Source organism: Dermochelys coriacea, chromosome 24, assembly GCF_009764565.3.
Source record: "Dermochelys coriacea isolate rDerCor1 chromosome 24, rDerCor1.pri.v4, whole genome shotgun sequence".
Lineage (NCBI taxonomy): Eukaryota > Metazoa > Chordata > Testudines > Dermochelyidae > Dermochelys > Dermochelys coriacea.
In genome coordinates, this window is record NC_050091.1 from 4,052,655 (window position 1) to 4,078,803 (window position 26,149).

General features: G+C 48.7%; 2 protein-coding genes across 6 annotated transcripts in view; one reads left to right on the top strand and one right to left on the bottom strand.

The window, feature by feature from the left end:
* The window catches only part of NES (nestin), a 61,954-nt gene extending 58,412 nt beyond the window's left edge, over positions 1-3,542 (bottom strand). The window contains exon 1 of the mRNA XM_038383130.1: positions 3,452-3,542. Within this exon, the coding sequence (XP_038239058.1) occupies positions 3,452-3,490 (39 nt within the window). The 5' untranslated portion in view covers positions 3,491-3,542. The remainder of the gene's footprint in view (positions 1-3,451) is intronic.
* Positions 1-26,149, top strand: part of BCAN (brevican) — a 54,103-nt gene that overhangs the window by 16,445 nt on the left and 11,509 nt on the right. For 3 of the 5 annotated variants that reach the window (XM_043501905.1, XM_043501904.1, XM_043501903.1), the window contains 9 exons: positions 489-532; positions 893-979; positions 4,581-4,973; positions 7,303-7,477; positions 8,480-8,607; positions 11,244-11,537; positions 14,751-15,173; positions 16,598-17,926; positions 23,591-23,698. In XM_043501905.1, the coding sequence (XP_043357840.1) occupies positions 529-532; positions 893-979; positions 4,581-4,973; positions 7,303-7,477; positions 8,480-8,607; positions 11,244-11,537; positions 14,751-15,173; positions 16,598-17,926; positions 23,591-23,698 (2,941 nt within the window). In that variant the 5' untranslated portion in view covers positions 489-528. The remainder of the gene's footprint in view (positions 1-488; positions 533-892; positions 980-4,580; positions 4,974-7,302; positions 7,478-8,479; positions 8,608-11,243; positions 11,538-14,750; positions 15,174-16,597; positions 17,927-23,590; positions 23,699-26,149) is intronic. The other 2 variants (XM_038383132.2, XM_038383136.2) reach the window with 1 other exon arrangement.

The following is a 26,149-nucleotide window of genomic DNA, read 5'->3' on the forward strand; positions in this document are numbered from 1 at the left end:
CTTTATGGCCCTTTGGCTTTGGTTTTTAGTTTATTTAATTCCCTCCCGGCCCTGGGAATTTATCTGTGTTTATTACCACCACAACAAAAACAGGTGAAAATCAGTGCAAAAAACGATTAATTATTGTTCTGGGTAAATATTGGGGTTTATTTTGTTGGCTGGAAAGACGGGGGGAAGTTTTCAGCAGATTAATGGCTCAAATTCTGTTAATTGATGTGGTTGACTGCAGCACTAACACAGAACTCAGAACACAAGGCCATTGCTGAGTTTAAGAAAACAATCTCTCTCTAATCCCCAAATAAAACTTTTCATTTGAATCAACAGTTTACTGTTGTAGACTCAGGACTATTAGCCTATAAATATTTACATTTAATAATTGGGCCGCACCATTTGCATACACTCAACTTCATTTTTTTTTAAACTTTCAAATACTTCCCTGTGTTCTGAAACATATTCTGATACAGATTTTCATTTTCTTCCCATTTTAGCATGTCAGATCTTTAAACTGTTATCTGCTAACAGCTTGAAATGGGTACATGGTGAGCGTGAGATTCATCAGTTCGTTCAGATGCGCACACGCTTCAGAGCTCGTGTGCGTGCCTGTGTTTATTGTGTGTAGCTTCTAGACTAATACATAGAGCCTTACTTCATAAACAGGGAGCTTTGCATATCCACACAGACTAATGTATTATCTTAATACAGATCTCATGCACTCTATTGTATATTCCTAATAAAACAAGTTATTTTTTTACATATTTGAATGTAAAAGTAGGGTGAAAATCAGTAAAAAATTGAATAATACTTTTTGCAAAACCTGGGAATTTTTTGGGACAAATTGGTTTAAACCAAAAATGAAGGGGCTTACTCATCTTGTATATTTCCTCCCACCCAGGCGGAGCAATGAGGGACATGCTGCTTCTGCTCTGGGTATTTTCCCGCCTTGCTTTTACAGACACATTTATCTCTGGGGACAGTGCAGGTAAGTCGGACACCCTCCGAGCCGGTCAACAGGCAGCTTTGCGGTGGCTGCGACCGAAATCTGTTCAAAGCTGATTCGAGAGGCAGTAGGGTCTAGTGCATTAGGGCATGGGGCTGTCCCTCCAGATACCTGGGGTCTAGTCCTGGCTCTGCCTCTGACTTCGAGCCAGTAACTTCCCCTGGGTCTGTCTTGTTGAGTTGGGTTCAAGGCAGGGACTGTCTCCTGCTATGGGTACGTGCAGCACCCAGCAGAATGAAGTCCGGATCCTGGTTTGGGGCTGGAGGCATTATTGTAACGCTATTACAGGCAGGGCTGGTAGTACCGCCTCTTATTAAGGTTGCCCAACACTTCCCATTCTAAGACCCTGTTTTCAGTTGTTTTTAACTTTGCCAAATGTAAACCACCTGGGCTGAAAATTTTCCATGCTAGGTGTTAGACTTATGCTGAATTTTATGGAGTGGTGAGAGGGGGGATTTTTGCTGAAATAGAACAACCAGTTCTGAAAGTGAGGCCAGGAACAGAGACGTTCTTTGGCCCATGTTACAGAAATCAGGTGATCTTTCTTTGACAAGCTTGAGTGCCCCCCGCTTTGGAGCAGGGACTTGAAATTTGGCAGGGGGGTGGCCTCTGGATCCGGGAGCTGCCTTTTGCAGTCCCTGTGAAAATCCACTCAAATTTGACCAAGTCTTCAGTGGGAGAGGAGGGGAAGTTTGCACATGCCACATAGAGACTTAGAAAAGATGGGCTGGAAGGGACCTCGAGAGGTCACCAAGCCCAGCCCCCTGCATTGTGGTAGGACCGAATAAACCTAGACTAGCTCTGACAGGGGTTTGTCCAACCTGTTGTTAAAAACCTCCAATGAGGGAGGTTCCACAAACCTGCTCCAGAGCTCACCTGCCCTACAGTTAGAAAGTTCTTCCTGATATCTCACCTAAATCTCCCTTGCTACTTCTTGCCCTGCCATCCCTGGACACAGAGAACAATCGATCCCTGTCCTCTTTATAACAGCCCTTCATTAATTTGAAGACTTATCCACCCCCCTTCCCAATCTGCTTTTCCTCAAGCCCAGGGCTTTTTTTAGTCTTTCCTCCTAGGTCAGGTTTTCTAAACCTTTGATCACTTGGGTTGCTCTCCTCTGGACTCTGTCCACATCTTTTCTAAGAACACACAGTATCCCCGCTGAGGTCTCATGGACCTCTGCTTTACGGACAACACCTGTTCGTACGCCCCCAGAATGATATTAGCCTTTTCCGTGACTGCATCCCATTGTCCGCTCATTCAGATAGCGATCCACTAGAATCCCCAGCTCCTTTCCAGCAGTACGCCCGTTAGTAGGTGGTCTTAGATTTGAGCCAAATTCCCTGAAGATTCTGCCGGCTCCGAGCGAGAGCTTGGGGCCGAGCAGGAATTTTCCTGCCATTACAGCGCTGGGCTACAGTGGGGCAGGCCCCTGACCTGAGAGCAGGCAACCTTGTGCTCTCCATGACCTCCCTGCTGGGCCCATGCTAAGCTTGCAAAGTCAAGCCTGCAAGAGCTAGGAAATGCCAGCAAATGTCCCCCATGGTCATCTTCATTATGAGACAATCTTTAATTACATGATCATATACTTCCCCCCCACCCCCCACCTCAGGGCCCTGCCTCAATCAGCACACAAGATAGAGGGTGCTCTAGGGACATATCAGAGGGGTCCGTAGGACCCATGTTGGTGCAAAGCTGGCGTCAACCAAAGGTCGCCAATTGGCGTTCCTCATTTTCTGGGTGCCTGACTTGAGGCCCTAGGGCACGACTGGCAGAAGTGCCGGACGCTCGCAGCTACAGCTGTCGTCCGTGGGAGCTAGGCTTTGAGCCTGTGAAGTGCTACACAATGCTAAGTCGCATGAAAACCACCACCAGGTGCCTCAAATCGGGCACCCAAAATTAGCAGCTACGGCTGAGCTTTGTCTCTGTGTGTTGCAGTTCCCCCTCTGTCAAATGGGGATAATTGCACTCTGCCCCCTCATGGGAGTGTAGTGAAAATAAAATCATTAACAGCTGCCAAGTGCCCCGATACCACAGTGAGGCACACCAGGGAAAAGACCCCAAGAAATGTCACAGGTTCATTCAGGGCTTGGCAGGCCTTTTGGAGCTGGACACAGCTCCTCTGCCTCCATCACCTCCCATCAGCCACAGCAGAGTCATTCGGAGAGGGTGGGGTCCGTTCCAGCTTGCCACCCAGTCCCCCAGCCGGCCAAACCCCCATCCAGGTCAACAGGAAAGTCCAGGTAAAAACCTGAACCAATGTCTTATACCGGGTCTTCAGTCTGGATGCACCCCTTTAGTGCCAAAGCTTTGCACGTCCCATCCTCCAAGGGGGTGTATGTGTGGGGAGGGTGATAAGGGACCCCCCCACCCCAGGGGGCCAGCCCACAGTCCTTGTGGTAAGCAGCGAGGGTCTGTCATTTCTTACAATCCTGCATCGGGGCCCTGTCCTACCTTGGCCTGTTTGCAGGCGTCTCTCTCCCAGTGCTGCATTCTCTTTCTCAGAGCAACTCTAGCGTCTCTGGCACCCAGCCTCCCCTGCCAAAGCTGCAGCCTCCTCCCCCCCAGCTGTGGTTAATGGGCCAGTGAGTACCAGCTGGAGAGGTAACGCACCCATCTGTTAACCCCTTCCCCGCTGCCACAGCGTGAGCGCTGTATCTCCCAGCACAAGGAATTTAGCTCTTCTGGCTTCAGAGCAGGGGGTAGGCAGCATTCACTAAATTAAGGCCTGGGGCCAGGCAGTGAACAACAAGCAGAAAGCAATGCACTGAATAGCGGATCGCCAAGTGAGCCCTGTCACTGAATAAAGCAGGGGTCCTGCGGGGAGAGGTGCCAAACCCATGCATGAAGTCTGGGGGTTACACCCCAGGTAAATTTGCCCCAGAGGGAGGTTTCCTGAGCTGTCCCTGGGCATGTTTTAGTTAGGTCTCTACAGATATCTCTGCATGGCAACACCAGGCGTGGTCTTAACGTGGGTTAGTTAACTTGGATTAAAACAGCATCAGAGACACAACTCCTCAGCTCCCAACGTGGGTAGCAGCTCAAGTTAAAGCCTGGGTTTGTACAGCACCAAACATTTGGCAGCCTGGTCAATGACAAGGTGCTAAGGTAATACAAATAATAACATAAGGGAACCTGGGATTGAACTTGGAGCTGCTCACCCGATTGTCCACGGTTTCACTGCTAGTTTAGCCCTTCCTGGGAGCTAACCCAACACCCTGCATACACTCACAGTGCTCAGATCAGGGCTCTGGGCTCAGCCCTGTTGTCAGAGTGACTTTAAACGGCGCAAGGTCCAAGCAGACAGATGTCACGCTGAAATCCAGGTCCGGAGAGGGGATCACAGGCAGTTAAAATTACTGAGAAGAGACAGAAAAGCAGCAATTTTTGGATAAACAGACTGAAAATGCCATGCACTGGGTGGTGTAAGTGGGTATGTGTCCACATGCGTGGATGTTACCAATGACCTCTGCCGGATGGAATCATTACTGCTCGGGTGCGTGTCATGGACCCTATACTGCACAAAACTAACGGGTTCTCCTGGGTGACTGCTGACCTTTTGTTTCCTCCCTCTCCCTGGCAGATGACCTCAAGGCTCTGAGGGTCTCCATTGCCAAACACCCACCTGTCCGGGCAGTGCTGGCAGGCACCCTCACCATTCCCTGCCACGTCACCTACCTGCGTCCCCTGGCCACCTCTAGTACAGCGGGGCGCCGGGCAGTGTTAGGGGCGCCCCGGGTCAAATGGACCTTCATCTCTGAGGGGAAGGAGGCTGAGATCCTGGTGGCCCGGGGGCAGAAGGTGAAGGTGAGCGAAGGCTACCGCTACCGCGTCTCCTTGCCCTTCTACCCGGCCACGCCCACCGACGCCACTTTGGTGATGAGCGAGCTCCGGTCCAATGACTCCGGGATCTACCGCTGCAATTTGCAGCACGGTATCGAGGACGGGCATGACCTGCTGGAGGTGAAGGTCAAAGGTAACAGCACCCTAACCCTAACATCTGTCGCAGGGATGGGGATGGGACGGGATGAAGGTCTGGCACAAGCCCCGGCGGGATTGTAATTGCCTGACTGCATGTATAAATCAGACCCACTGCGTGGACCTGTCTCCCTCTATTGGTGGCTGGGCCAGTACAGAGGGTGATAGCCTTGGGTCTTTTAACTCAGGGCTGGATGTGTTGTGCCACACCCCTGGGTGCACGGTCAGTGGCGGGGATTGAACTGGGGACATCTGGTTGTAAGCGCACGAGCCTCTAGTGCCTGAGCTAAAAGTAGTAGTAGCATTGTTATATTGTATTATTATTGTATTACTACATCTTGTTATTCCCTGCTTGACTTAGCTTTCTGCAGCTCTTGACTCTACATGGAGGGGTTAAGGCCACTTCCCCTTGCGTCGAGATGTGTGAACTTAACCTCATGTACTCTGTCGTCCTCTAGTGGCTGAACTACTAAAGGATAACAGCCTACTAAGCTATCACTTCTTGGAGTTGCTCTGTTTGTTCAAGCGCTAGCTGTCTGTGCTAGTATCCAGGGTTCAATAATTGCTGACGTCTCACACTGGTCATACCGTGGTGTGTCATGAGATGAATACTTTTATTTATTGCCAGGACTGCAGAGAAGTTTCTGATATGCTATTATTTATTTCACGTTGATAGATTTCCCTGGCAAAACCAAACAATTTCCTTAATGCACTCTGTAGGCTATTTCTCCCGGTTTCAATTAACTTTGCACACATCTAATATTCAAGTGTTAATCTCATAAGATTCCCCATTTCTTTCCCCACCCTCCCCCCTGGAGGCAGCTTGTATTGCTTATGGCAAAAGCCCCTTGCAAAGTCCAGCTGGTAACGTACCCTCTCCTCTCCTTCCTCCTTATCCCTTCTCATTATTTTCTGCCTTTCTGCAAAGCCGGCAAGAAGCCCAAGTTCGCCCATTCATTTTAGAGATGTTTCCAGCTGCTCTGATTCCTCCATTGACATTGCCAGATGTGCAGTTTACACTGGAGTGATGGGCAGCCTGGTTTAAAGGATGATTTCCTCTGCAATTTTGCTGTGGCTCTTTAGTGGAGGGGAATCACGGTCTTGCGGTTAAAGCTTAGAAGCAGGAGTCAGGACTCTTGTGTTCTGTTACTAACTTGCTGTGTCACTTGGGGCAAATCACGTCCCTTCTTTGTGCCTCAGTTTCCCTATCTATAAGGGGGGGAGGGGACACTAATGATTCTTGTCCAGATCAGAGGGAAACTGAGTACTAGTTTACATCAAGATCATTGCACAAAAGGGCAAAACTATGAAAAATAGTTAGCACTTATACAGCATGCTGCATGTATATATCTCGGACTTCATAAAGATGGGTATTTTCATCTCCATTTGACAGACAGGGAAACAGAGGCACGTAAAGACGGGAAATGACGTGGCTGAGGCCACAAAGGAAGTCGGGGGTGGCAGAACCGGACGTAGAACCCCCCTCTCCTGATACTTTGCTCTCACCCCCATCCTACGTTGAGTGGATGGTCATGTTTTCAGAACAGTTAGGACCAACAGCTGGAAAATGAAGAGAGTCAGGGTAGAAATAAGGTGCAAATATTTAACAGCGAGGGGCAATCAGCCATCGGAACAACTGACCTCCGGGGAGGTGGGCTGTCTGTCACTTGAAATCTTTAAATCAAGACTGGATAAAAGCTGCACTCTAGTTCAACAAGAAGTTCCCCGCGTGGTGTCGGCATCACAGGATGAAGTTCTCAGGCCTGTGCTATGCAGAAGACCAGACCAGATGATCAAAATGGTCCTTTCTGGCTTTAAGATTTTGCATAAGATCCTATGATCGGTCATAGCAGGCTACTGATGCACGCAGCAAGCGAATGGACTCAGGGCGTACAAGGCCTAGGCTAGGGGTTCTCAAACTTCATCGCACTGCGACCCCCCTTCTGACAACAAAAATTACTACACGAGCCCAGGAGGGGGGCCCGAAGCCTGACCCCACCCGAGCTCCACCAACCTGGGCAGGGTGGCCAAAACCAAAAGTCTGAGCCCGGTCAACCAGGGCTGACGCCCTTGGGCTCAGGCTTCAGTCCCGGGCACTGGGTCTCAGGCTTTGGCTTCGGCCCTGGGCGGTGGAGCTCGAGCTTCGGGCCTGGGCCCCAGCAAGTCTAATGCCAGCCGGGGTGACCCCATTATGTACTGAGACAGCACCATAGCTGGCTGATGGCGAGTGTGCAGTACTGCACCTCCCTAATCCCCCTGGATTAATGGGTCCGCCAGACCTGTGTTTGCAAGGACATTTAGATGCTGTTTCACACTCTGTCCTTTAGGGGTGGTGTTCCTTTATCGGGAGGGCTCCATGCGCTACGCCTTCACCTTTGCCAAGGCTCGGGAAGCCTGCGCCAGGATAGGGGCACAGATCGCCACCTCCGAACAGCTGTATGCCGCCTATTTCAGTGGCTACGAGCAATGCGACGCGGGCTGGATTGCGGACCAGACGGTCAGGTGGGCAACTCACACAGAGAATAGATTCAGGTGGATGTGGAACTCACATGACACATTGTTCACCTGTGGAACTCACCGCCACTGGATATTAAGGAGATGAATAATGATAAGTTCCGATACGGGGCAATCCACTTCCCCAGTACCAAAATGGAATTCTTCCTATGCCATTGTACAGTGATGATGATGATGATGATATGTATTACAACAGTGCCTTGAGACCCCAGTACTGGACTGGAACCCCATTGTGCTAAGCACTGTACGCACCCCTAATGAAAAGATGGCCCACGCACCAAAGAGCTTGCAGTCTAAGACAATGTACATGGCTTTGGTGAACTTTTCTCCAAATTAAACACTGATTAGAACAGGCTGAAATTTTCCACCTGCAACGATTCCAAAGCTGTCTGGAGTTAGGGGGAGCTCTTGGGCACAGTTTTCAATCTCCTTAATCTGGAGATTGCAAGCAAGCATCAGGAGGTCATCACCACCTTGTTCTTCCAATGTAGCTAAATGGGACAGCTGGTTGGCTTGGAGGAGACTCCTGGAAAGGGAAAGGTTGAAAACCATTGCTCTAGGAGCCTGATTGAAACCCCATGGTTGTCAAAGGAAAGGCTCCCATTGATTTCAATGAAATTCAGAGCAGAGTTGCTGGTCACCTAATCAACGGGCTCTAAATGGGCTAACATTTCCAAATGTGGCCACTGGCTTTGAATGCCGGGGTCTTGGTTGCCTCACCTGGGATTTTTAGAAAGTGCTGGCTCCCCCCAAAGTCAGCTGGAGCTGCAGGTGCTTTTGGAAATCAAGCTGCCAGGGTGGTCACGAAGGGGGTGTCCCAGAAAACAGTGGCATCCAAAAATCAGTGGCCACTTGGGGTGGGGCTACTTTGCCAGGGGCACCTAAGCCCTCTGCTGGGAGCCACCCAAGGGTTTAGTACAGCATCTGACCGGCTGGCTCCAGCAGTCCTTTTCTCTCTGTGGAAAATCAGTACTCATTTTCTCATTCCAGGTACCCAATCCACACCCCTCGTGAGGCCTGTTATGGAGACATGGATGGGTTGCCAGGGGTCCGTAACTATGGAGTAGTGGACCCAGAAGACATGTACGATGTCTACTGTTATGTTGAAGATCTGCACGGTAATTATGATGCCAAAGTGCATTGTGTCCTTATCTGCCTTAATGGCCCATGCTGGATCAATCCAGTCCAGTTTCCTGTCTTTGACAGCTGCCAGTTCAGGGTCCATTAAAACCTGTAAAGGTCAATAGAGGAACAAACTACACACATGGCTTGGCTTTGGCCCTGAAGCCTTGGAGTAGCTTTGAAGAAGCACGTCAGATATAAGTTCTAAGTCCTGCAGTATGCACTTGATCTACTGAGGTGCTGAGCACCCTTTGCTCCCATTGACTTCAACAGGTGTGGAGGGCGCTAAGCGCATTGCAGAACTGAGCCCTCAGTCCTGGCTACTGGAAAACATCCTAGTTGCAAGCTGAGAATCTACCACATGGGACCAAAGTACAAAAGCAGACGTACTCTAGAGTTCTCTCTATATAATCTGGTTTCCAGGAGTTATGGGACATGTTCAGGGTCTGGACACATACAGTGTCCCAAGTTTTGGGCACGTGTCCCATTTTCTGGTCCATCTCTTGATTAAGGTCTGGGAGGTGCCTAGAGTTAATGGGGAAACTGTCCTAAATCTGGGCCCATGCCCCAAGGCCTGAATGTACAATGTATGCTGGGGATTTTGCCTTGTGTTCTGGGATCTTGGGTGGACTGTGAACACAAAGTCCATGCCCTGTGTTCCACGCTTACCTCCTAAACTCATAGATGATACTGGGTTACGAGCATATTATCTAGCCTTATGAAAGTGTATTCTAGTCTTTGGGTGGAATATCCCAGGTTCTGTTATAGGGCTAAGCATCTCATGCCATAGCTTGGATTTGGTGTGCGTGTCAGGATTCTGGAAGTTAGTTTTGGTTGGTGAATGTCTAGAGACTAGAAAATGGCTTGGATTATTGGTACACATCCCAGAGGCTGGGAGATACATACATATATCTTGGAAACAAACCTTAAATCCTGGGTATATGAGTTTGAGTGCATATCCTCCTGTGTCATTGCATATCCTTAGCTGGTGGATGGTTGCATGTTCTGTCCTGGTGGATTGTCGCGTGTCCTTTCCTAGGACATCGTTGCATGTCCTGCCTTGGTGTGTCATTACATGCATGGCTCTGCCTGACTATTACATGCATGGTGCTGACCTGCTGGACTGGCACATATCTAGCCCTGGTATGTCATTAGATCACTGGTGATGCCCTAACCACTGCATGTATCATGGCACTGCCCTGAAGGATTGTCACATGTCCTGTGCTGGGGGACTGGCATGTGTCAGACTCTAGAGCACTGTCGCCGGGGCTGCTCTGGTGGGTCATTACATGCCTGGTGGTGAGCTGATCCTCACAGGTATGACACAGACGTGGCGAAGCATCACATGTCCTGACAGGTCACTACACGGATAAGCTGACTTACGCGATATGGGCTATAGGCATTCGCTACCATGTGAGCAGGAAAGTGTTGGAGGGTGCAGTCTTACTCTTCCCACTGACTATTCCTAAGCGCTAGCCCTTCAGCCATAGCATAATGCAGGGGCCAGTGTACTTACCTGGAAGCCCGGTGAGCGGTGGTCTAGTTCAGCCTCCGGCGCTGAGCTGTGGGGTTGCGGCTGGTTGCTGTGCCTCTGTTTCCCCATCTGCATAATGAGGCAACTGACCTACCTCTTCGATCAGGGGTGGGCAAACTTTTTGGCCCGAGGGCCACACCGGGGAATAGAAATTGTATGGCGGGCCATGAATGCTCACAAAATTGGGGTTGGGGTGCGGGCTCTGGGGTGGGGCTGGGGATGAGAGGTTTGGGGTGCAGGACGGTGCTCTGGGCTGGGATTGAGGGGTTTGGAGGTCAGAAGGGGGATCAGGGCTTGGGTACGGGGTGCAAGAAGAGGTGCAGGTTCCAGCTGGGGGTGCAGGCTCTGGGGTCGGGCTGGGGATAAGGAGTTTGGGGTGCAGGAGGGTGCTCTGGGCTGGGACCGAGAGGTTTGGAGAGCGGGACGGGGATCAGGGCTGAGGCAGAGGGTTGGGGTATGCGGGCTCTGAGGTGGGGCTGGGGATGAGAGATTTGGGGTGCAGGAGGGTGCTGTGGGCTGGGATCAAAGGGTTTGGAGAGCAGGAGGGGGATCAGGGTTGGGGCAGAGGGTTGGGCCATGGGGAGAGGCTCAGGGGTACAGGCTCTGAGCGGCACTTACCTCAAGCGGCTCCTGGAAGCAGTGGCATGTCCCTTTTCCGGCTCCTCTGCAGAGGCGCGGCCAGGCGGCTCTGCACGCTGCCCCATCCACAGACACTGCCCCTGCAGCTCCCATTGGAGCGCGTAGGAGCCGGAGTGGGGCCATGCCGCAGCTTCCGGAAGCCGCATGGTGCGGCCCCGACCCAGCAGTCCGGCAGAAGCAGGGCCGAACCGCGTGGTGCGGCTTGCGGGCCGGCTTAAAACAGCTCATGGGCCGGATATGGCCCATGGACCGTAGTTTGCCCACCCCAGTCTTAGATAGTGCTTGGAGATAGACGGCAGCTAATGGATCCACTGGGAGTTTGTTCGATATTGTAATTAGAAGGGTGGGGTGGGTCATGCAGCCATAGGAAAGGGTTGCGGAGGCTGAAAGAGCCCTCTTTCCTGGACTGGTCGAGACCCTCTGGGCTCTGATTCCTCCCCCCTTCATCTGTGATTGCAGGAGAACTTGTTCTGGGGACCACCCCAGACAAATTCACCCTGGAGGAAGCCAAGGCTCACTGTCGGGATCTGGGAGCGGAGATAGCAACGCCGGGCCAGCTGTACGCGGCCTGGAACGAAGGGCTGGACCACTGCAGCTCGGGCTGGCTGGCTGACGGCAGCGTCCGCTACCCCATTGTCACCCCGCGGGAACGATGCGGAGGGAGCCAGCCGGGAGTCAAAACCATCTTCCAGTTCCGGAACCAGACTGGATTCCCCGATGCCCAGAGCAGATACGATGTGTACTGTTTTCGAGGTAAGGGACCCGTCTCCGGGGTCGCAGACAGATTGGCCTGCAGGCTACCATCAGTCTTTCAGTCCTTAGCTGCTGAGGGCCTGATTTTACAGAGGTGCTGAACTCCCACAGCTGCCTCTGCCTGCAGCTGAAGTTTTGGGCACTGAGCACTTCTGCAGATTATGACCTTACTTAAGAATGGCCAGACTGGATCAGACCAATGGTCTGTTTAGCCCAGAATCCTGTCTTCCGGTGCCAGCTGCTTCAGAGGGAATGAGCAGAACAGGGCAAATGAGCGAGTGATCCACCGTCCAATTCCAGCTTCTGGCCGAGGTTTAGGGACACCTGGAGCATGGGGTTACATCTCTGAACGTCTTGGCTAATAGCTGTTGATGGACCTTACAGTTACTTACCTGGGCTTGTAGCCAGAGAGCAAACCCTTGGGGTGTAATCCTGATTCCAGTCAACGGAGCCTGGATTTCACTCTTGAAAGAAGAGTGCACGGTGGGCGTTTCCCCAAATAGGCCTCAGTTTTCTCAAATACCCATCTGTTTTGGGTGTCTCCTATTCTGCCCTCACCAGAGACAGCTGCAGCCTGGTAATCAGCGCTAGGCACCTGCACTGAAGTTATAGAAGTGCCGTACCCCTATTGCCCTCACTTTACAGGAAGGAAATTGAGGCACAGAGAGATTTTTTTTTAAAAGCAAGTCTGTGGCAGAGTTGGGAATCAGACTGTGACTTCCTAGAGTCCAGAGCCACAGAACTGCAGTTGGTCTCCTGTTCCTATTGCACGTCCTTCACTGTGCTGTGTAACAAGGGCAGTGTGACTTTTCCCTTACGTGACAGCCTGGGACGCAACACGGCGTTGTATGATCGTTGAGACTTAGCCAACGGGGTTGCCCAAAATATATCTTGCTGGCTATTTTATGTTGGTTATTAGGCATGGTGCCGAGGTCTTGGGGACTGGGCGTGCTTCTGCATTCTGGCAGGAATCCCTGAGGGACAGTGATACTAACCCTGGCTTTTGATATCATCAGAACCCATTTGGTACCATGTGAGCTGGGTTCGCGGAGCCACTCAGCCCTATGGGTTTTCTGCAGGAGATGCGGATTCAGACTGAATGACAGGATCCCGCCAGAGAAAAAAATGCCGTGATCTGAATGTCTCTGCTTCACAACTTGTCCCTTGTCACAAGGACACTCCTGGTAGCTCGTCTTAAGAGGCGAGAAGTAGAAGCTAAGAGAGAGAGAAAAAAAGAAAGACATTTTCTGGCTTAGACAGAAACAAATTGGCAGTTGCCTGACATATATCAGGGCCAGAACACCGGTTGGTATAAATCGGTGTCAATCCTTTGGAATCACAACTGGTGTCAATGGGTATCACTCTATTGAAGTCAGTGGACCAGACCCCCAACTGGCATCATTTGGCATAGTTCGATTGGCCTCATTGGAGCTACACTATTATCCCCAGATAAAGATCTGGCCTGTGTTCATTTTATTAAATATTATTAAAAATAACAACACTGCAAAATGCTGCAGGGTTTTTCCTTGTACTGGCCATGGGGCTGGAGTGACAATATTCTGAAACAAAACAGGCAGGATTGGGAATGGATTTCTCATGGAATTGGGAATGGGATAGTATGGACACTTTCCCCTCTTGGCTGCTGGTTCAATGATTGATCAGTGATGGCCAAAGCTCCATGTAACACGCTGATGCCTCTGAGCCACCTGTGTGATAACTCAGAAGGCCTCAGTCTGGATCTGGAAAGTTTTTTTTCATTCCGGTGACAAATTTTGACCAAAATTAATAATGTCATTTCTGTTCATATTTTTCTTCCAAAGCTTTTTTTGGGGGGGTCTCATTAACAAAAAAATGTTAATCTTTTTTCAAGAAAACTCAAAATGTTTAGTGAAAAACTTAAGTTCCCATGAGAATTTTTCTCTCTCTCTCGCTCTCTTTTTTTTTTTTGGTGACTAAAAAGTCCATTTTTAGTTGGAAAAACACTTTGAAGAAAACGTGTTGACCAGCTCTCATCTGAGTCCATGTCCCATTGGGCAAGGAGCTCTCCACATCATGAAACAGGCCACAATTTTCAAAAACAACTAGTTCCTGTGGATGCCTAACAGGAGAGGCCTTCAAAAGGGACCTGGTTTTCAGAGGGCTTATGGGGTTTCAAGTTGGCCCCCTCCCAAATCTGAGAATCCTGGCCCCTTCAGCCCCCTCGTTGGCAGTGTTTAAAGAGGCCTCAGTTCCCCTTTGGGGGGAGATGGAAGAAGCTTTTACCACCTACACTCTCTGCTGTGGCTAATTCCAGGGCTTAATTTCTGAAGCTACCCATAAATCCTCTTGGGATGGCCGTCATCTTGGCTACAGCACTAAGCCGGTGTAGACGGGGCTGTAGCAGACTCATATCCTCTGGATTTCTGCAGGGCTGACTCTATAACATGTTCCCCGCTGGGGTTACACACTCCCCGGGCTTTTAAGCTGTTTGGTTCAGGATCTCACAAATAAAATAGAAAGGGAATAAAATAAGCTCAGGCCAGAGAAAAGAGCTAAAATGATGCAATTGTAAAAATCGATGCCAACTGGACACCCGTTTTAGCTGCAAGGTTCGGACTGAGAGGTGGAGTCGAACTCACTTGAAGTTATAGGGGTAGAGGGACGGGTCAGAGCCAGGGAGTTTTGCTTTGGTTTATTGTAAAGCAGGGAGGCCCAGCTACTCAGCGGGTGTAAATCTGGGTGGCTTTAATGGAGCTAGGCCCAGCTGAGCGTCCGGGCCAAGATTTTGCTTCACTGTTCAGCTCTAGAGCTGGGACTGGATCTAAATCGCCAGAGTGTTCTCAGGCCTTGCTCGGATATAAACTCGAAGAGCCTGATTCTCAGTTATGCTAGGTCCCCTCTACACCCTTCTCCGGTGGTGTAAAGGGACCCTTAACCTGGATGCCATGACACCCATTTGGAGGTCCTTTTGCACTGCAAGGAACCTCGGTGTCAATGAGAATCAGGCCCCAAAGCTTGACATGGGCTGGATTTATCCCCTGAGGAAACTCCATGGGAGTCACTGGAGTTCACCAGGGTGAATCTGGCTCATCTTCTCTGCCCTGCTTGAACCCATGCCTCAGACGGAGCGTGAGGGTGGTCCTGCTTTGGAAGGGTATTGATTGGAAGGTGTGGCTGCCTGACACCCCGGGGACAGGCCAAGGCAGTAATCTCCCGCTTTCTTTTTGCCCACAGAAGAGACAGACTCTTTCACGCAGTCTCCAGAAAAATACCAAGCCACTGAGCCCGAGGGGGTAAAGGAGATTGTTACAGTGACAGACAAGATGGAGGAGCTGCAGCTGCCCAGAGCGGAAGTGGAGAATGAGTCGAGAGGGGCCATATACGCCATCCCTCTCTTTCAGGACATGAGTGACACTGAGCAACAAAAGCCAAGCAGTGCCCCCGAAGAGGCATCAATTCCTATCTCCCGGGAAGCCCTGCTAGATAACTCCGTATCCTCAGGTCTAGGACTTCACCCGCCATCACGTTTCCCCGACAGCCCAGCCAGTCCCGAGGCAGGTCTGATTAGCAGTGATGTAAAACCAGGGAGCCCTGCCCCTCCAACTGAGGAAGGGGAAAAGGGGAGAATTGGAAATTGCACAGAGATACCCAGGAATGGTAGGTAGAGAATCCTCTGTAGTGTGATCAGGGAACGTTTTTAGGGCGATGGCTGGAATGGGGTCACGAACACAGCATGTGCCCAAAGCTCCAGAGTCCATAGGGCTGGTATTTTCAAAGAATCCAAAGGGATTTAGATGCCCACCTTACAATGAGAGTTGGGCACCTTTGACAATCGCAGGCTAATCCAATCTCTCCTACAGGTGGCTCGCGTCAGTTGGCCCCGTTGTCAGAATCTCTCCAAATACTTTCACTGGCAATATTTATGGGGAGAGCTGGTTGAAGAACCAGTATAACGAAACGTAATGGACATTTTTGGATTTTTAAACTGTTTCTTTGAAACTTTGAAAAAATGTTTCAAAATTTTTCTATCCAGGGGATCAAAAAACTGAAAAACATTTGTCAGAAACGTTCAGCTTCTTTTTCCCCCAGTTGAAATTAAATGAAGAATCAAAATTTGCAAAAGTCCCACTAGCTCAAACTAGTGTTGGGTTTGGTGCTGAAATCCCATGAAATTCATGGCAGGTTCAGAACCTGGATCCAGAACCCAATTTGGCTGCTGGCTCCTTCCTTCCACTTTTAATAAAATAAAAGGGGTGAAAAGAGAGGGGAATTCACAAATTTATGAAAAGTAAAACATGTGCACAGAGCCAGTTCATTTTGTAGTTCTGGCAACAAAGGACTCGGAACCAGCTCTTCACCTCATGTAAATGGCCTCACTCAATTCGTTTAAATGGGAGTTCACACCATCTGAGGAATCTGGTTTATAATTCCCAGACAAAACACTGTTAAAATGGAGTAAAGTTTGATGTTAAGTTAGCAAAACAAGGAGGCTGGATAGTCTAGTGGTTAGGGCACTAGCCTGGGGTACAGGAGACCTGCATTAAATTCTCTTTTCTGCACAGACTTCCTATGTAAACATGGCCAAGTCAGTTAGCCTCAGTTTCCCATCTGTAAACTGGGTATAATAGCATTGCCCTATCTCACAGGGTTGTTGTAAGGATAAATACATTGAAGACTGTGAGGTGCTTGAGATATAATGGTAAGAGGGCAATATAAATACCTAAGATAGATATAATATGGATGATTAGCTTAAGGACAAATGTTAGAGAGATGTTGTGATGATCAATGACGACATTTTTGTTCTGAAATGTTGGTTTGAAATGAAAACTGTGTTTTCGTCATGTTGAATCATTTCATTTTGATTGAAAATGCTGAAATATTTAGCTCCAACATTTCCGCTTAGAAACTTTTCATTCCACGAGAAGTTTCAATATTTCAATTTTGCGGATTGGGAACTTGATTTGAAATGTCGACGTTTTCCCCGGGGGATGAAAACCCCCATTTCTGAGCAGCTCTGGTTGTTCGTCCTGAAGGAGGCAGGAGGTAGTTTGATCGCTGTCTTTTTCATTTGAATTTTGCAGAGGAAGAACATGGAATGGACCCGAAACAAACCTCGAGTTCTTCCTTGGAGGGAGAGAACGTGAGGAGTGCTGAAGAGAAGCAGACTCCAGGCAGCAGCCACCAGGGATCAGATGGGGTGCAGAATCCAGTTCATCCCACTGAGATGACTCCAGGAGAGCCCCAGTCCATGGTCCCCCACGCAGAGGTAGAAATGACTGGCGGAGACATGACCGCGAGCCCTACAAATGCGCTAGCGGAAATCTTACCAAAACTAGCCGGATCCGGTGATGCAATTAAACCCAATGTGTCTCACGTCCCTGTAAGTTCCCACCAAGAACGCAGAGAGGAGCCCACAGCAGAAGGCAGCTCTGCTGATGGCTTAGGAGTGGATTTTATCCCTGGTTCATCCCTGGACCTAGAGGTCGTTGCCACGAAGAAGGCAGATGCTCTGGAGCAGCTGGCTCACACCACCAGCTCCAGGGGCATCGAGGAGGACTCTGGGGTGCAAGAGCACTCTCCTACCGTCGCTGCTTCTGCTGCCTCAACTGCGGGGTGGAAGGCAGAAGATCTCAAAGAACCAGGTCAGCGGCTCTTTACGGAAGGTACCCAGACCTACGCCACACCGCCAAGTGGGCTTGTTTCCGGGATGAGCAGCACACGCTTCCATGACCCGGGCAGACGCCCGGATGCTTCTGAAGATACAGAGCTGTCTGGAGATGTGGCTCTTGGCACAGTGTGGCCAGAAGGCACCCCAACGATTCAGGATACCCTGCTGTCTGCATCCCCTGGTATGGGAACGTCTAGCCTCCAGGAGAACGAGGAGCACTCGGGTTCTACCTGGCTTCTGCTGCCCGCTGCCACCGGCTCCCAGACGGAGGATATCCGCTCTGCCTCCCAACCGGAGGGGACAATGGTTGCCTTCGCCGTTTCACACACTGAAGTAGGCCAGGTCCACACCGTGCTGCCACCCAGCGGGGAGTCTCCAGCAGAGGACGACACCCAGATGGTGGGACGCAAGAGGGTGGAGCCGCCCGACTCCGACGCGAGCGGCCCGTTGTCAGGTGAATCATCTGAGGAAGAGAAGGCCGTTGAAGAGCAAACTGTTCCCTCCGGTACCCCAGCAATGGTGGCCATCTCCCCCAGGGGTACTCCTGGAGAACCAGAAGGGGACGGATGCTCATCCACCGCGAAGCACGGGCTCACCTCCCCCACTGCAGATATCTCCAAAGAAGCATCGGGCCCAGCGTTGGAGGGGATCCCTTTCACAGACGCCCCTTTGACCACCACCAGCCCTCTCCCCGTCCTGCCAACAGACAGCGCCAGCCTGGGAGCAGGGATGAACATTTCAGGTAACCCATATGGCTCTGCTGCCTTGGCCCTCTGGGCAGCCATATACACCGGCCTCTCGCACTAAAAACCTCCCTTTCACACTGTGCTTTCCTCTCTCTGTCCATTCGTCTGTCTGTCTTTCTCTCCTCTCCCCTCTTCAGCTGGATCAGGGAAGTTTAACGTTCCGGAGAAGCACATATTTGTCAAACAAATTAGTCTCAACTGTGCATGCACTTTAAATCTCTTGCTACTTCTGTGAAGTGTTTTTAACGATTGTTTCGATGAAAAAAACCCAACGTACTATGACTAACAACGGTACTAATAAAGCGAATTAAAAGCTTTCTAGAACAAAACCACCTTGGCTAGATCTGTGCTTCCCTTTGTCTTTATTGGTCTGTTGCCTTGTGTCTTATTGCAGTTTTCCTCGTGTGTGTGTGTGTGTGTGTGTGGGTCCCACTGATGAACTAATTCTCTTTACACCTGGCCTAAGAACTATGGGCCAAATTATAAACCCCTTATATATAGTGGGCCTGATTCTCATTTACCCTGAGGCCCCTTTGCACAGCTGTGCCGGTGTAGCTTGTTATTGTTTGCATTGTGATAGTGGCTTGAAAAGTTTTGCAAACTGACAAACTGGAAAAAAAATTCAGCTTGGGTGAATGGAAACATTTGGATCATTTTTGAAATATTTCATTTGGATTTTGACCATATACCACCTCTTTTTCAACCTTTTTTTAAGTATAAATTAAATTACATTTTGAAAGAAAAAGTTGCTTGAACTGGAAAAAAAAAACCCACCCCAAAACTTTTCATTTAGAAAATGCCTAACCGGAATGTTTCTTTTTCCACATTTGTTTGAGTCAGGAAATTCGCTGAAATTACCACTTGCCCATGAACAGTTTCAGTTTTGACAAAATCGGCATGTTTTGCTGAGAAAAACATTTCGTCAGAAATTCCTGACTAGTTCTAGCTGCTGTCGCTTGGGCTCAGGTTCTCTAGCTGGGGCTGCAACAGATTCATCTCCTCTATGAATTGGCAAAGAGGGGACCTGGAACCTATATTCACCAGTGAGCTACAGTTGCGTCTGGAGGGGCCCCCAGTCAGGGATCAGGGCAAGAACGGAGTGAAAATTTTCATCCAAAACTTTTTTCACTGAACACTGCAGGTTCAGCCACACCAAAACATTGGCAAATTCATGTAAAAAAGAAAACCAAAATTGCAAAAAAATAAGTCCAGGTGTTCCATTCTGCGAGTTTCAGAATGAAACGTTTTGATTATTTGGTACAGAACGACTTTGTTTAAATTATTTAAATTTTTAAATATATTTCAATTCTTTAAAGAACACTTTAAAAATGCTCAAAATTCAAGTGCATTTTGCTCCAGGTTGAACAAAGTGTTTCATGTGACCCAAAACGAAGTTTTTTCAAACTTTTCAATTTGCCCAACATCTTGAAAAATTTCACTTTCAGTTTAATTCGAACCAAGTTTTTCCTCGATTTTTCTGAATGGCCAAGACTCGAAAAATGTCATTTGCCCAACTCTGATCGGGTCTCTGGTGCTAGGAGCTGTACAAACCCACAGGAAAGACACAGTCCCTTGCCAGAGAGTTTACAATCCAATAAAGAGGGCTACTCTTACTTAAACTAGATATTGCAAATAATGGCCCAAACCACTGTAGTAGTGAATTAAGAATTAAATGTAATTATGACCCCCAATAGGATAGGCTTCCATGTCACATTTCAGATGAAAGAGAATGCTTCTAGCAGCACAGCATTGTGGGTCAGTGCTGAATCACAAGGAAGAGCCTCCTCTGCTGTCACAGAAACACAACCTCCTGCAGCAACGTGAGACATCTCCCATCTACTCACCTATCTAGCCTGATTCAGCTCAGCTGATATAGCCCAGTTCATTCATATGGCAGGCGGAGCGAGGGAAATTAGTTAGCGCTAGGGTGACCAGAGGTCCCAATTTTATAGGGACTGTCCCAATTTTGGGGGCTTTTTCTTATATAGGCACCTATTACCCCCCACCCCCAGTCCCGATTTTTTACACTTGCTATCTGGTCATGCTCAGATTTCAGAGTGGTAGCCGTGTTAGTCTGTATCAGCAAAAATACCGAGGAGTCCTTGTGGCACCTTAGAGACGAACAAATTTATTTGGGCGTAAGCTTTTGTGGGTTAGAACCCGCTTCAGCGCTGTGCTTCTGAGGAAAAGGCTTTGTCCTTATCCCTTAGGCTGTCGAAGGGCGTGCCGACTCTGGAATTGTAGCCTCTGGTGGAGCTGTGGTAGAGTCAGACGCGCAATTTAAGCCGTGCAATGCACCCTGTATTGGGGTAGCTGACCTGGGTTTCCAGGGTCCGATCAATTGTGCATAGGCCCTGAGTGCAGATGCCATGTACTCCGACAGAAGGAGATCTTCTGCTGACGTAGGAATACCACCTCCCCGGACGACGTTAGCTATGCTAACAGCAACATTTGCAGTGTAGACCAGGACCAACTGGAGACAGGGATTGTTTCGGGCGGCTTTAAGGAAGCCTCACCAGGCGCAAAGAGAAATTTTGGCTGCAGATCAAGACATGTTTCCTGTTGCTCAGAGCAGAACAGTCTCCCTAAGGGAGGTATCCATCACATGGGGGCATTTTAGGTGGGACCAGACAAAGCACTTTGAGATTAGAATGGGAAAATGATCCTTACACATGGTCTGTGGTAGGGTGGGACTGGATGACCTCCTCGGTCCTTTCCCTCTTTAAGAAGCTCACAGAGGCCCTGATCTCCTCACTGAGAAACTCCCACTGATCCAAAATCTTGCGATGCTCCCAGGAGAAAGCACGGGCTGACTCCGACGTGAATCAGTCTGGTCTCTCCAAGCCCTGCATCCGTTATCGATCTGATTAAAGCAAACGCTGCCGTGATTATAAATACTGTATGCACTGTGCATTCCCTTTTTTAATCCCTAACCCAAGGTCAAAGGCAGAGACGCTGTCTTTATGGAGGAGTTAGGCACCAAAATCTCTTCGAGGATCTGGCCTAAGATCACACATCAAGTCTGCAGCAAGGGATGAAACTCAGGACTCCTAAGTCCCAGCCTAGCAGCCTATAACCACGGGGCAGTCCTTCATTACTTCACGCAGCATCCTGTCCCCAGTATTGGTCAATAGAGGTGCTTCAGAGGAAGATGCAAAAGAACCCCTGCAGTAGCTAGTTTTGGGATAGGCAGCCAGCCTAAGCCCTAGCAGAGATGCTCCTAAGCCTTGAGGAGGTTTTTAACTTTATATCTATTGCAAACCTCTGTTTTTTTAGCATTTACTCTTCTATGTCTGGCTCTTCTTGTTATCTACATCAACCTCTCAAACCTCTTTGACTCCTTCTCAGTTCTCGGCCTCAATGACTTCCAGTGGTGAGGAGAGCCTCAATCTGGTTTGAAAGCCTGGTGCATTAGTACCACGTAGGAAAGATGGTGCTAAGGGCCCTCGCCTATCACTTGGGAGACCTGCATTCAAGTCCTTGCTCTACCATGGGCTTCCACTGTGAGCTTGGGCAACTCACTTGGGCTCTCTAGGGCCCAGTTCCTTTTCTGTCTAAGGGAGAAAAGAGCCCGGCCCTGCCTCCCAGAGGGCAGAGAGGATAAGTACATTAAAGATTAGCCAGATGCTTGGATGCTATGGGGATGGGAGATAAATAAGTACCTATTTGTATCATGGACCAAGACCCTATGGTGCTCGGTGCTCTGCAAACGCAGACCAAAACTACAGTCCTTCCTCCAAAGAGCTTGAAGTCTACCTATGAGACAACAGATTCGGGCGGGGAGGGAGGGGGGATTGGAGCTCAGGAATGTGACTCTGGGACAATGCTGTCTGCTGATGTTCATTAGGGATGAAATTTTCAAAGCCAAATAAAAGATTTGGATGCCCATTTGCCACTCAAATTAAAATCTTCACCTGCGTGTTCAGAATGCCGTGAACACTCTAACTAACCCCTTGGAGGAATTTGATTTTAATTTTTTTTATATAATATTGATGTTTATTTTTAAGCATTTTTTCAATTTTTTAAAGTTTCCCAGTGATTTAAGCCCCATAATTTTGTGCATTTCCCCCACAATTTTTATTGATTTACATTTTCACAGTTGCAGGAAATTATGGGAAGGTCAGGCAATGTGAGGGAAGGGGAGGGATCAGGCAAAGATTATGGCAGGAGATGTTCAGATTCAAAAAGTTAATGCTTTATAACCGGTATAACACAAATTGTCACCATCACATGCCAAAATATACAAAGGGCATATCCTTAAACCGAACTCTAAGAAGTTCTCGAGCTGCCGATTGCTTCCTTTGCCTAGCTGTAAATTTCAATTGTAATTGATGGAAATATTTTTTCCATAGGTTTGTCTGTGCGTACGACGCAACTGACGCTTATCGACATTCACCAATAAAAATCGCATCCTTCCAAGTCCGTTAGTGAGATCACTGTAACTCTTCCCTGTTTGATAAATGGGGAAACTGAAGCACGGAATACTTCAACTAATACAAGGCTACAGAGCATGGGAATAGCGGAGCTGAGAACAGGACTCAGATTTACTGGGGGGCGAGTGCTTGGATCATTAGCCCAGACCGCCATCCCCCGAGGGTATTTCCCAGCCAATGTCATTCTCTATCCCCAGATGAGTCTGACTCTTAGCTCAGTCCTATCTAGCAGGAGGGGACCCACCACCAGAACTCATTCCTATTCCTTGGGAGACAGCAATCCCTTCCTGAGATGCACGTCTCCCCTCCTCCCCCTCATGGCTTCTCAGACAATCCTCCCAGTGTGAACGGAATGTGCGGTAGATCCTCTTGCTCTGAAAGAATCCACCTTCTCCCTAGAGTCCACTACAGCACTCCATCCCCGGGGCCCACAAATGCAACGGCCAGCACTGAGCTCACACAAAGACAATTATTAGGGTTTTATTGAATGCCCCTCCTCACCCCCTCCCCAGCACTTACCTTCTCTAGGGATCCTTGGAAAGGTCAAAGGTCCACCACCACTCAGATCTGTCCCGTCGGCTCTGTGGGATGGAACCCCGTTTGTAACAGTGCCTGAGAGTGCTCGCTGCGTCTAGGGGGGCTGCTGCACGTGAGTCTCCCAACATGACGGAGGTTCCAGCACAGATGGAACCTTAAACACCGGTGCTGCTTCTTTACCCGCAGCGGAGCCCCCGACATGGGGGTGTCCGGTCACACTCGGCTCTCCAAGAGGACTGGGGCATTCAGTTCTTCATGCTGCCATGAGGCTGGCTTGTTGCTCTGCATCTCTTGCGAGCCTTAGGCCTAGACAAAACAGGCCTCCTCTGGTTTAAGATCTGACACAGAGCCAGAACTTTAGGGAGTATGCTCAGGTCTTGCAGTGGGGTTTGAATCCTGCCCTTTCCCAGCACTTGAGAGGGAACTGTGGGTTGGCAGATCTGAGGCTTGGAGTCCACCTCGATTTTCACTGCATTCTGGGCATTTCATCTCCAAAGATTCGGCATGAGCAGGAGAGAGGGCTGCTTGCTGTCTCCATGGCAGTTGGCTCTGAGACCCCATTGCTGGCTCCTGGAGAAGTTGCAGCCAAGCCCGATCTCTCAGGGTGCTGCTCAGATTTGCTCCCAGGATTAATGTCACCTGGGATCCCAGGTCTCAGCTCCCAGCTTCACTCTTTGAATGTGCTTTCAGATGACTGCATCCCAAACCCTTGTAAGAATGGAGGGACCTGCAGCGAAGAAGAATACCGCATCAGCTGTATATGTCTGCCAGGCTATGGAGGAGACACCTGTGAAACAGGTGAGTCCAGGCGGGCACCACAGACACAGCCTGAAAGCCTGTTGTATTTTGAGGAAACAGAACAAACTCACAGCCCGCTTAGGCTGCTAATTGTCCTGCATGCCACAGGCCAATTTCACGGCAGTAGCAGGGATAGAACTCAGATCCTCCAGCTCTAACAGCCACCTGAGCTCAAGTGATGGAGAGGCCTGTGACACATAGTTGAGCAGTTCTGATTCTGTCCAGGAGAGGGCAGTGGCACCCACACACCAGTTTAATAATAATAAGTCCCTGGTCTTCAAACCAATCATGGGACCTTGCTGGTTTTTAATTTCAATGGAGTTCAGTGGCAGAACTGGTGGACACTAATTCTGCTGCAGTGCATAAAACATAGCTCTTGTATAGCCCCAGAGCTGCAGGGACCTCATGCTAGCAGAGAGAGAGGACCTCAGGTCTACCTGACCCCATCTGTCCATGGCCTCTCTGCTAAGAAAGCCAAGAAGGGGGCAAAGTTAATGCCAACCAAGAAGGTGCTTTTGTTATGTGGACGTCTTTTCAACTGGATCACGACCCAACAATTCAATTCACGTAGGCCACCACCCGTCTTGTGGGGCTTCAGCTCAAAGATGCATAGCTCCATACGGCCCCCCTGAGCCCTCCTGCAGACTACAGGGCTTCACTGCTGCATAACACAGCTAGAGAATAATCAGGATAAAAAGTGTCCAGAGCTCACGCCCTGGGACAAATGACTAGCGCTATGGGAAGGATGGAAGTTCCATTTCGTGAAGGATTCCAAGATTTTGAAATATGGCTTTGTTCTGAATTGGAGCAAAACCTAAACATTTCAAAATTCTCCACAATGAAAAAGTCCAGAATAATTTTGTTTTGGATCCATCAAAATGTTTTGCTTTGATTTTGATTTAATTTTGTATTTTTTTTATATATACTCACACACACATATACACAATATAGTATTGCATAATGACAGGTTTAAGAGTAGCCGCCGTGTTAGTCTGTATTCGCAAAAAGAAAAGGAGTACTTGTGGCACCTTAGAGACTAAGAAATTTATTAGAGCATAAGCTTTCGTGAGCTACAGCTCACTTCATCGGATGCATTTGGTGGAAAAAACAGAGGGGGGATTGATATACACACACAGAGAACATGAAACAATGGGTTTATTATACACACTGTAAGGAGAGTGATCACTTAAGATAAGCCATCACCAGCAGCGGGGGGGGGGCGGGGGGAAGGAGGAAAACCTTTCATGGTGACAAGCAAGGTAGGCTATTTCCAGCAGTTAACAAGAATATCTGAGGAACAGTGGGGGGGGGGGGGGGGGGGGAGAAATAACATGGGGAAATAACATGGGGACTGCTGAATTGGAATTAATTTGCAAACTGGATACAATTAACTTAGGCTTGAATAGAGACTGGGAATGGATGAGTCATTACACAAAGTAAAACTATTTCCCCATGTTATTTCTCCCCCCCACCCCACCCCCCACTGTTCCTCAGATATTCTTGTTAACTGCTGGAAATAGCCTACCTTGCTTGTCACCATGAAAGGTTTTCCTCCTTTCCCACCCCCGCTGCTGGTGATGGCTTATCTTAAGTGATCACTCTCCTTACAGTAAAAAGAAAAGGAGTACTTGTGGCACCTTAGAGACTAACAAATTTATTAGAGCATAAGCTTTCGTGAGCTACAGCTCACTTCATCGGATGCATTCGATGAAGTGAGCTGTAGCTCACGAAAGCTTATGCTCTAATAAATTTGTTAGTCTCTAAGGTGCCACAAGTACTCCTTTTCTTTTTACAATATAGTATTATAATACTATTACAATATATAATACAAAATAAAAACAAAATTTAAAAGGAAAAATTGAAACATTTTGTTCCACAAATATTGAAATGGGATGTTCTGACATGGTCAGAACTTTTTCTCTCCAGTTTTCTTCCTAAACGAAATTCCAGTGAAACAGACCCAGTTTTGCAAAGTGTTCGCCTTTCGACAGAACTGCATAGTTCAGTGATAGTCAAACTTCAGTGATTCAGGAGCCAAGTTAGTGATCAACATTACCCAAAAGAGCCCCAGTAGTGTGAATTCATTGTTTCATTTACATATTTTATATATATAAAATATTCTCACAGCAAAATGACTGATCAAGTATTATTTTACCAACTACAATTGGTTAAAACAGTAACAGCATCCTGATTGGTTAATAATTAAATCGCACAATGTTTTAATATCACGTGTTGCAATGAACCACAGGAGACACATTGAAGAGCCACTTGCAGCTCACGAGCCTTAGTCCGAGTATCACTGGCATAGTCCAATGGAATATGGATCCATCAGAGTTTCTCCAATGAACTCCACGTAGGACCCACATTTCTCAAAGAGACACAAAGACACACAACCACAATCCTAGTGACAAACACTTAAATACCTAAAGTGGAGCAAGCCTGTTAAAAGAA